Genomic DNA, 11311 nt, shown 5'->3' with positions numbered 1-11311 from the left:
CAGGGAAAATATGTAAAATGAACCATGGAAAGAGAAGAAGGGAAGTCACTGGATATTTTTTGCAGTTTGTAAGATGTTTATTTGAAATTGTAAAACAGAAAGTTGATAAAAAGTTAATAAATTATTTTTTAAATCCTTCCAAAACAGGGAAGCGGAGTCATGTATTCAGCGCAGTTTTATTTTTTATGGGGGAGGGGGGGAGAGAAAACAAAAAGAAAGCTTCCCACGTGCTCTTTCCTCGGCTGACCCCGGAAGCGATTCCTTGCCTTGCCCTCGGTTCCCTTTGCTGCCTTCAGCTGCAACTCAATTCTGGGCGCGGGAAAGGAGTCGGCGGGCGCCTCTCTCACTCCGTCTGCCATGGCGTCCGGATCGGCGTCGGGGTGCCGCGGCGTCGGGGTGCTTTGGGCGGGCCTGATCTCCGCCTGGGCGCTGGCCGGGAGCAGCTCCCAGCAGCCCGGTGAGTCTCCCGCCTGCCCGCCCGCTCAACTTCCTCCTCCGGATCGCAGGCAGGAGAGTTTCTCCAGGCTGGTCTTCCTTCTCATCGGTAGACCTATGCCTTGCTTGCCCCCCGGGGGAAGTATCATGAAACGCATTTCAGCCTTGCAGCGAATGAGTATTAGTATTATTAATATTGTTATCGATGGTGCATCTGATGCATGAAACGGATTTCAACCTTGCACAGAAATTATTCTTATTGAAGATGCATGAAACAGATTTCAGCCTTGCATAGAAATTATTCTTATTGAACCTTCAGCAATGAGGGCTGCTCAGACATGGCTTCATTAGGGTCGCTGAGGTTAATGAGCCTGGTCAGGTGCATTGGGTGTCCTTATCTTCAGGTGTACTTGTGCAGCGCAGGTGTGAGCACACGGACACTGATACATCAAACTTATTTCAGACTTAGATACCCATCATCTTTCCCTTCCCTGTTTTCAACCACTGCAAATGGGCGCACTGGAACAATTCCCCCTGGTGCCCTAACATTTAATGGTGTCCCCTGTTGGTGGATGCTAATATAATTCAGGCATATTTTTTTCTGCAGAGACATCATTTCATAGAATCGTAACGTTGGAAGGGACCCAGTGGGTCATCTAGTCCAACCCGCCGTAAAGGCAGAAATGTAGGAATCGTAACCACCATTTTTGTGTGTGCTGACTCTCTCTCCCTGTTGATTTACACCCTCCTCTCAGCAGACGACAGTGTGGTGCGGCTGTCTGGTGGGGTGTTCCAAATCGGGGCAGGTTTCTTGGACGGTAAAGAAGGAGATGGAGCCTTCAAGAAAGTCAAACCGTTCCTGATGGACAAATATCCAGTCACCAACAAAGACTTCCGGTAAGGCATAAATCCCACGCTTGCTTGAGGCTGGCTGTGCTCCTGGGTCCATGGGGATTTGGCGTTGCAAAATTGCAATGATTTCTGTCTCAATAGGACATATGAATAGGACTTCAGAGTGTTCAACATGTTCTGCATACAGTTTATTTTTTATTTCATTTATAAGAGTATTTCTAAGCTGCCAGCTCGTTCCCTATGCCTGTTCTACACTGGCTGGCAGCAACAGGGTGATATTTACAGCTCTGCTGAAGACATCAGGGATTTGAACCTGAGACCGTCTGCATGCAAAGCACATCCTCTGCTGCTGAGCTACAAAGCAGATATCGAGAAAATTCAAATATTGGCTATACAGTGGTACCTCGGGTTAAGTCGTTCCAGAGGTCCGTTCTTAACCTGAAACTGTTCTTAATTTGAAGCACCACTTTAGCTAATGGGGCCTTCTGCTGCCACTGCACCGCCGGAGCACGATTTCTGTTCTCATCCTGAAGCAAAGTTCTTAACCTGAAGCACTATTTCTGGGTTAGCGGAGTCTGTAACCTGAAGCGTATGTAACCTGAAGCATCTGTAACCTGAGGTACCACTGTATATGATGCTCTATATAGTTTAACTGTCAGGTAGAACTGTCCAGTGGAAAGTGTTCAGATTAGGACCAGTGTAACTGATGGCAAAAAAAATTATGGTGCTTTCCTCTACATTTATAAAACTATGCATGAGGTTGAGAAAGCGGACAGAGAAAAGCTTTTTTCCCTCTTTCTCGTAACAATAGAACTCATGGGCATGCAGTGAAAGTGAATGTGAGAAGATTCAGGGCGAATAAAAGAAAGTCCTTCATGCAGTGTATAGTTAAACTGTGGAACTCACTCCCACTGGAAGCATTGATGACCACCAACTTGGATGGCTTTTAAAGAGGATTAGATGAATTCATGGAGGAAGAGAGGGCTACCAGTGGCTACTAGCTGTGTTGGCCATAGTCTGTCTCCGTGGTTGGAGGCAGTAATGCTTCTGAATGCCAGTTGCTAGAAGCCGCAGGAGGGGAGAGGGCTCCTGGGCTCAGGTCCTGCTTGCGGGTTTCCCATTAAGGGCATCTGGTTGGCCAGTGTGAGACCAGGTTGCTGGCCTAGATGGGCCACTGACCTGATGCAGCAGGTTCTTTTTATGATCCTGCTATCTCAGATCTCCCATCCATTAGCCTCCCAGGATGCTTATGGTTGGGGAAAAAATAGGTAGAAAAAGGAAATGGGCCAAGAGAGGTGTTTAGATGTGCTGGATGAGAAAAGTTGGACTGTCAATCAAAGCCAGCTGATGGGAGTTGTTGTCCAAAGCAGCTGGAGGGCATCAGGTTGGGGGAGGCTGATCTAGGGATTTGTGTCTTAAGTTCCTGGTTTGAAAACCAACAGGGAGTTTGTGAGAGACCAGAAATACAAAACAGAAGCTGAGCAATACGGGTGGAGCTTTGTCTTTGAGGATTTCGTCCCCGAAGAGCTGAAGAAGAAAGTGACACAGAAGCTGGAGGTAGGGGACAGCCCTAAAGACGAACGGGGTCCCTGGTGGGGCCTTAGGTCATGGGGGTAAATGTCCATCACAGGCCTGTTCCTGCAAACAATATGCTTCCTCCTCCCCCCCCCGAAGATTCTGGACGTTGTCTTTCCAAAAACTGAGACTCGTCAAATCCTAAAGCTTCTGTGCCATGCTAGCTTGATGCTACCTGCCCATGGTTTGCCCTGCTCTCAAGCCATTGGCCAAGCTTCTGTGATGTCACTAGTAATACCTTTTTCCTAAAACGGGACATAGTTATTGTAAGGGGGGAAGAAGGTGGGCTGCATTAGCACTGGTGAGATTTTTGCTTTGAACACGCTTTTCTTCCTCCTTTTAGTCTGCCCCGTGGTGGCTTCCTATCGAGAAAGCATTTTGGAGACAGGTGAGTCTTACGTAGGGGCAGGGGAATGTTCATCCTTCTATAAGAGTGATGTCACTGAAATGGTCCATGTTGACATCCAAGGAAAGGGAGTAAAAAGTGGCCATTAGCTGGAGCCCACAGATCAGCATAGAGCCTACCCTATAAAGTGCCCCCTACCCTATAAAAAGCATTGTGCAGAATAGCAATTTGCATGACCCGCTAAAGAAGATCATAACACGGTGACATTCAAAACAGTTACAACTAATTTCACATTTACTCAAAAATCCTGTTAAGACTATTTAGTTTAATTAACTCAACAAAACTGATGCACTTGATCCAGGGATACCAGCTTCTATGATAGTCAGTAGTGGCTGCCATCCTGGGTCTGCGCTAGTGCTCTGTGTCATCGTTGTTTACTGATACTGTGGTCTGGTTCAAGGCCTACTCAGAGTAACCCCAATCAGCCCGCAGGTCCCGGATCTGGCATTAAGGAGAGGCTGGACTTCCCGGTGCTGCACGTGAGCTGGAACGATGCCCAGGCCTTCTGCGCGTGGAGAGGGAAGAGGCTGCCGACCGAGGAGGAGTGGGAGTTTGCTGCCAGGGGGGGCCTGGAGAGTACGTAAGCGAAGGGCCCGGGGTCGCGGTGGTGGCAGCTTCATCCGGTCAGCGTATCCAGACCAGGGGAGAGCAGGCTAAGTTTTTTTGGGGGAAACCCTCATCCAAAGAGACCAGCCTCTGAGCACAAAGCTGGCTCTGAACGGCTTCAGACAAATTGTCAGGGCACGGGGAGGAGACAAAAACGAGGTTTAGAAGAATTTCGTTATTGCTGGCAGCTGTTTTTGTGCTCTGGATTCCTATAAAGTGGGGCAGGGGCTATTTTTTCTCCCCTTTCCTCCCTCCCTCCCTCCCTCTCTCTCTCTCTCTCTCTCTCTCTCTTCTACCTCCTTTTCTTTCTCTCCCCTCTCTCTGTGCCACCCCCTTTACCCTCACTTTCCGCCCATTCCATCCATGTGAAAATTAGACCTTCTAGGACTACATAAGCAGTACAAGTGGCAGCAGATTTGTGAGGGGCTCTCTGGTTAAAGCGGGGAGTGTGGCATAAGGAGGACTCCCCCCCCCACACACACTCTAAGGCTACATGCACAACAGGATTCAGGATCGGGGAGTCAATTTAAGTTTAGCCCAAAGGCAGCAAAACCGTTCTGACCATCTCTCCATCTCTCTCTCTCTCTCTCTCTCTCTCTCTCTCTCTCTCTCAAGGCATAAGGGCAGGGGGGTGGGTAAGATTTCCGGCTGAGCTGCTGCTGTTCCCCTTCTGCATCATCATCAGTCGTTTTAATTTAACATTTTTAGGATAGGATTAAAATCACCCTTTCCTGCTCGCCTGGTTTGATAAGAGAAGGTGGTGTTTGTGTATGTAAACATGTTGGAACTGATAAAACAAGCTTAAAAAATGACCTTTTCTTTTTCCCTCCCTATTTTTTGCCAGACAGATTGTATCCTTGGGGGAACAAATTCCTCACCAACCGTACGAACCTCTGGCAGGTAGGAAAACTGGAGAGCAGGGCTTTGGGAACCTTGGTTCCAGCCGTCCCCCAACCTGGTGCCCCCAGATGATGAGAGTTGTAGTCGGAAACACCTGGCATACAGCCTACTAGTCTTCCGTTTGTGTTTTGTCGTGACTCCTATTTATTTCATTTATATCCTGCCTTTCCTCTAAGGACCTCTAGGTGGCATATCTGGTTCTCTCCCCATTTGTTCCTCACAACAGCCCTGCGAGGTAAATTAAGCTGAGAGGCAGAATGGTTGCCCAGCAAGATTCATGGCTAAACATGGAGGGTGAGGATTTGAACCCTGGTCTATCTAAGGCCCTAGTCTGACACTCTAACCACTATGCCACAGCTGGCTGTCAAGACTGGCCCCTTCTACAGGAGACTCTGACTGCAATATCTCCCCAGCCTCCGGGGATTCTTAGGAAAGCAACAAAGCCACACTCAAACTTTGGAACTCCCTGCCTCTTGACATCAGGCAGACGCCTTAACTGGACTCTTTTTTGGTGCCTGCTAAAAACATTTCTGTTTCGACAAACTCACCTAGATGTTTAGAAAGCCGGGGACTTCCGGGTTGACGCGATCTGGAAATGGCGGATTCCCTCCGAGCTGCGGAGGGAATCGGCTCTACTGAGGACGGGTCTTTGCCGCGCCGGCGACGCGGGGACCCTTAAAAACCGCAGGCGCGGAAGCCTGCGGACTGAAGACTCGGCGGGTGCCTTAAGCGCCCCCCCTGATCCACGAAGAGCCTTTTTAAAGGCTGCGGAGAGGATACGGGGGGTGGCGTGGCACTGAGAGTCGACCGCTACCTCGGTGGAGCGAAGCCGCGAGCCATGACCAGAGAGCGCTGACTTTCTTCCTTGAAAATCTGGACTGAAAGAATTACCCGTGAGTAAGACGGATTGGGACTTTAAAAATTTTACCCTGAATTGGAGACGACCGGGGGGTGTGCTAAAGGGAAGTCCGCACCCCCCCCCCTGCAGACGATCTAAGCAACGACATAAGAGCTAAGCTGGAGAGCCTACCCTTGGTGGGGTGAGTTAAAAAGGACACTAACTTTCATGATTTAGCTAAAGGAAATTTTGTGCTGGAGAGTGGAGTTTTGGAGACCCTCTTTATGTTTTAAACAACCCCCCCTCCCGGGCTCGGGAACGTCCTGCCTTTGTGCCTGTGTAAGAGCTGCGGAGTTTGACAGCTGTCAAAGCTGCCAAACGGGCAGTTTAAAGTGGAAAAATTACTATCTAAGATCCCTCTGGATTAAGACGAGTTATAATTGAGCTAAAATTGTTGGAAACAAAGTAATAATAATAAGCTAAAGGACTGTTGGAGAAAAGACTAATAAGTAACCAGATTCCCCCTAGGGGGAATTCTGTGAAACTACAATGGATACAATGGCTGTGGATGGAAAGTTACTAGTGGAAATCGAAAGGATGTTTCAATTGGTGGGAATCTTACAAGAGCAGAGTTTAGCCATGAATAAACAACTTATCACTATGACCTTGGGAACAGGCAACTCTGCTGTCTGTATTGAGGACCTGAATGAGAAAGAATCCACAGCTGAATGGGAAACAATGTCTACAGAGGAGGAAGAGACTAAACAAGAAAAAGAGAAAGTAACCTTGGGAAGCAACAACCAAAAGCTGACATCTGTGGAACACAAGCAAGGAGACTCTGGGAACATATCTACCACAAGTCTGCGAAAGACGCAGAAGAAGAAGGAGGAGGTTCTGGGACAATATGGAATACAGGAACTTAAAATAAAGAAATATGATTGGGGCCTCCGTTTGGACTTTGATTTTGAAGATACAGGCTTTGTGGAAATACTCCAGCAGTTGCTTTCAAATCTCCTTGTGGGAAGAGAATATGCTTTGATGGTGAAAGATCTTTTTCCAGACTCGACGACTGACATAAAGGACTACCAACAAGACCGGCGGAGAGGGACTGAAAGAGACTTGAAAGCCTCGGACGTGAGGAACCCAGGCTGAGAATCTTGATTTGGGATTTTTATTGGGAAGGGACAAAAACCGGGTATGGGAGGGAGGGAAGAGGAGATACTTAAAAACTCTTAAGACTTTCGGGTTTGGTTAATATGACTTTTAATCAAGATAAAATGAAAAATCGATGGAAGAGAACTTAAGTCCAACTTAGGAAAATCAATTTTTTTATTAGAAAAGAGGTAACAAAATGAATAAGATGGTTAAGAGGAGAAATACCAACTTGCTGATATAATCTTGGGAATTGGGATGCACGAGGGGGGGTGGGGGGAAGTCAGGGAACAAGGTTATGAAATGAGGATCTGCTGAATTTATACATGTTTGTGTCTTGTGTTATTTTTGTGTCTGTATTGTCTCTATAAAAGCGGAAAACCCAATAAAAATTTTATAAAAAAAAAAAATAGATGTTTAGAAAGCCAATGAAAATGTTAATTCTGTTTTTAGTCTATTGTTATTTCAGCTTTTCGAAAGCCTGAAATGATTGCTGTTATTTTTGCTTATCAATAACGTTACTGTCTTATCATTTTCGTAATCCCCTTTGAGGTGTTTTTTTCTATATGAAATAAAATAAAAAGCTTGTATCCCACATGCCTTTAACTCTGTGGCATGACCACACTTGGAATATGCTGTGCAGTTTTGGCAGAAAGCCACCTGCATCTCAGAAAGCCACCTGAGCATTTCCTGCCTAGTGTAAACCTCTGATCCTTCTGTTTTTATTATCAGTACAGTGGTACCTTGGGTTAAGAACTTAATTCGTTCCAGAGGTCCGTTCTTAACCTGAAACTGTTCTTAACATGAAGCACCACTTTAGCTAATGGGGCCTCCTCCTGCCGCCGCGCCGCTGGAGCCCGATTTCTGTTCTCATCCTGAAGCAAAGTTCTTAACCTGAGGTACTATTTCTGGGTTAGCGGAGCCTGTAACCTGAAGCGTCTGTAACCTGAAGCGTATGTAACCCGAGGTACCACTGTAAACAAAATAAGCCAAAGACAAGGAGCATAAAGAAAGACCATTACAGCACGTTGAAAGCAGCATACGGTTGGACATTATCATTGAACTTGTTACAAACGTTACGAAAAATACAAACGAACCTGGTTTATAGGTATTCTTTTGCAATAAGTCAATTAATCCTAGTTACTGTAAATAATTTTTTCTTGATCCATTTGGATATGCAGACAACCCCCAATCTGTTCCAGGTCATCCCGCACAATGACGGAGCACACATAAGCCCCTGTTCTGGCCACTTCCCGGTCACTGGTCACACATCAATTGGATGCGCTTAAATCAGTCATTGCCACCCCCCAATTACTAGCCGTTATAATCTCAGCTGCAGCTATAACACTGAAACACTATTTTCTGGTCATTTCCTGCAATAACAGGATAAAAAAGCAGAAATATTTTAGGTTCCAAGGGTATATGGTATCCTAACATATCAGAGACATTCGCCTGAAAGGATTACCAGATTTCTGCAGCTTCTTAATGGACACAATCCTGAGTGTTTTTTCAAGGCCAGTTTTCATGTTTTGCTGCCCTTAGTTACAACTGAATCAGCTTATGCCCTGGGGTGTCCTTTGGGGGCTTGTGACTCCAGCTGTGCAACGCACACACGAATATTGAGTGGGTGCTCCTTCCCTCTTTCCCCACAGGGCGATTTCCCTGCTGTCGACACAGCCGAAGACGGCTACCATGGGGTCTCCCCAGTGGCTGCATTTCCTCCTCAGAACAACTACGGTAAGTTTATTTTATTACATTGATATCCCACTTTTTCTTCCAAGGAGCTGGAGGTGGTGTACATGGTTCTCCCCCTCCCATTTTATCCCTAGTTATCCCTGACTGGCCCAGTTATCTTCATGATGGCTGGGGGGGGGATTTGAACCCTGGTCTCCTAAATCCTAGTCTTGACACTCTAACCACTATGCCACACTGGCAACTCCTCTTTCTAGACTCCACAAAGCTTCCTGGGATTGCTCAGTCAGTGGAGCGTGAGGCTCTTAAGGTCAGGGATGTGGGTTCAAGCCCCACATTGGGCAAAAGATTCTTACATTGCAGGGGCTGTTGGACGAAATGGCCTTCCAACTCTATGTTTTTGTGATTCCATACTCTGTTACCAGGACTTTGTTCAAATCTTCCTTTAGCCATCCCACCCACTTGAAAAGCCCTGGCCAATGAGCTACAGTAGTTTTGGTTCCTGAACATGTGCAGAGTGCATTTTCCTCCCCAGTGGGGGAGGAAAGCAAGTAGCCTAACCAACTGCTGTTGCTCTGTATCCCAGGGTTATATGACCTGTTAGGAAATACCTGGGAATGGACAGACTCAGAGTATAGTCCAGAGGGGCCTACCAGGGTCCGCCACTCTGCTCAGGGGATGCGTGTTCTGCGGGGAGCCTCTTGGATTGACACGGTGGATGGATCAGCCAATCACAAGGCTCAGCTGACGACAAGGTAGGTTGGCCCTTGGGCTCCTCATTAGCATCACCCCACCCACCTGCTCCACCCACTAATATTCAGCACTCATTTTGAAAACAACGTCTCAACTGTCCAAAACGGACTCCCGTTTTCTGAATCTGACAGTTGTAACTGAGGTTTCACAATTTTAATCTCAGAAATTTTGGTTTTGTGGGAATGGCTTTTAAAAAACACACACAGGCAATATTTCTCACACTCACTTGACAGTACAGTGGTACAGTGGTGCCCGGCAAGATGAATGCCTCGCAAGACGGAAAACTCGCTAGACGAAAGAGTTTTCCATTTTGGAGGTGCTTCGCAAAACGAATCTCCTATGGGCTTGCTTCGCAAGATGAAAATGTCTTGCGAGTTCCTGCGGGTTTTTTTCCCTCCCCCCCTTTTTCTAAGCCGCTTATCCGATAAGCCGCTAAAAGCCGCTAATAGCGCTAATCCGCTAATCCGTCAATGGGCTTGCTTCGCAAGACGAAAAAACCGCTAGACGAAGAGACTCTCAGAACGGATTCTTTTCGTCTTGCGAGGCACCACTGTACCTCAGGTTAAGTACTTAATTTGTTCCAGAGGTCTATTCTTAACCTGAAGCACCACTTTAGCTAATGGTGTCTCCCGCTGCCGCTGCGCTGCCGGAGCACGATTTCTGTTCTCATCCTGAAGCAAAGCTCTTAACCCGAGGTAATATTTCTGGGTCAGCAGAGTCTGTAACCTGAAGCGTATGTAACCTGAAGCATATGTAACCCGAGGTACCACTGTAGTCCATATTGCAGTCAGCGGGGCTTACTTCTGAGTAAAATTGCACTGATTCTAACAGGTATGAAGCACTTTGGGGTTGCAACACTGGAGCGCTGCTGCCAGTCAGTGTAGACCGTACTGAGCTAGATACATCTGATGGTTTGATTCTGTTGATGGCAGCGTCTTACATTCCTATGAATTTGTCCGATCCTCTTGTAGAGCCCTTGATTTAGGTTCATGAAGAAGAGAGACCTTCAGAGGAAGGGCTGTGAGCTCAGGGCAGGGCACCTGCCTAGCATACAGAAGGTCCCAGCAGCCTCTCTAAGTAGTGCTGAGAAAAGACTCCCTGCTGCCAGTCAGTGCCAACAATACTGAGGTGGGCTGGTGGGCTGACTCCGTATGAAGCAGCTTCTTGGGAACTAACCTTTTCCCCTTTCGCTCCTTAGGATGGGGAACACTCCAGACTCGGCCTCGGACAACCTGAGCTTCCGGTGTGCTGCCAGCCTTGCCAAGCAGCCGCCCCCAGCAACTGGGAGCGAAAAAGCAGAGCTCTGAAGGGGCTTCCTCCCAAAAGGAAGGAACAGACCTTTTCTCCAGTGGAGAGACCAGATCCCCGCTTTGGTTCTGGGGAGGAGCCTCTTGTAAAAGGAGGTTTAGGAAGGGCTGAATTGGTGATGCTGTAAGTTTGAGGCAAAGGTGTCTTCCCCAACCTGGTATCTTTCATATGTGGTCAGACCCTCAGGGTCAACCTCCTGCAGTGCAGGAATTACAGCTCTATATCAGAATCATAGAGTTGGAAAGGACTCTGAGGGTCATCTAGTCCAACCCCCTGCAATGTAGGAATATGCAGTTGTCCCATATGGGGATCGAACCTTGCTGTAACGAATGGAAGGCCACCCAACCTTTCTATAAAAACCTCCCACCAAGGAGAGTCCACCACCTTCCAAGGGAGCCTGTTCCTCTGTCCAACTGTTCTTCCTGTCAGAAGTTTCTTTGTAATGTTTAGTTGGAATCTCCTTCCCTGCCACTTGAATCCATTGTTTCAGGTCTGACCCTCTGGAGCAGCAGGAAACAAGCCTGCTCCATCTTCCATGTGGCAGCCCTTCAGAAATTGGAAGAGGGGTCTTGTTTCACCTCTCCAGGCTTAACAGGCCCAGCACCCTCAGCTGCTCCCCGTAAAAGGCTTGGCTTCCAGACCCTTCATCATCTGAGTCACCCTTCCCTGCAGATGTTCCAGAGAGGTTGATGGGAGTTCGAGTCCAGCCACATCCAGAGGGTACCAGCTTGTGGGAGGCTGAGCTGCAGAACACTGCAGAATAAACAGATTATAACTTGGAAGCGCACAGAGGC

General features: G+C 47.5%; 1 protein-coding gene across 2 annotated transcripts; it reads left to right on the top strand.

The window, feature by feature from the left end:
* Positions 1-276: 276 nt before the first annotated feature.
* On the top strand, positions 277-11299 carry SUMF2 (sulfatase modifying factor 2). 2 transcript variants are annotated; one of them, XM_081173161.1, is made up of 9 exons: positions 277-457; positions 1194-1332; positions 2730-2844; positions 3206-3250; positions 3694-3844; positions 4719-4774; positions 8417-8501; positions 9043-9211; positions 10408-11299. In XM_081173161.1, exons 1-9 carry the CDS (start codon positions 358-360, stop codon positions 10514-10516), a joined length of 969 nt encoding a protein of 322 aa, XP_081029287.1. In that variant the 5' UTR covers positions 277-357; the 3' UTR covers positions 10517-11299. The 2 variants fall into 2 exon arrangements, with proteins under 2 accessions (XP_081029287.1, XP_081029286.1); XM_081173160.1 differs by having other exon boundaries at positions 1191-1332.
* The last annotated feature ends 12 nt before the right edge of the window (positions 11300-11311 follow it).

The sequence above is a fragment of the Podarcis bocagei genome (genome assembly GCF_964188305.1).
Source record: "Podarcis bocagei genome assembly, chromosome: 15".
In the NCBI taxonomy this organism is placed as follows: domain Eukaryota; kingdom Metazoa; phylum Chordata; class Lepidosauria; order Squamata; family Lacertidae; genus Podarcis; species Podarcis bocagei.
This window is presented reverse-complemented; position numbering and strand designations above follow the sequence as displayed.

Coding starts and splice junctions, on each gene's coding strand:
- SUMF2 (XM_081173160.1), top strand. CDS start 358: ATGGCGTCCGGATCGGCGTCGGGGTGCCGCGGCGTCGGGGTGCTTTGG. Junction 4,775..8,416: donor ACCGTACGAACCTCTGGCAG/GTAGGAAAACTG, acceptor CTTTCCCCACAG/GGCGATTTCCCTGCTGTCGA. Junction 8,502..9,042: donor TCCTCCTCAGAACAACTACG/GTAAGTTTATTT, acceptor TCTGTATCCCAG/GGTTATATGACCTGTTAGGA.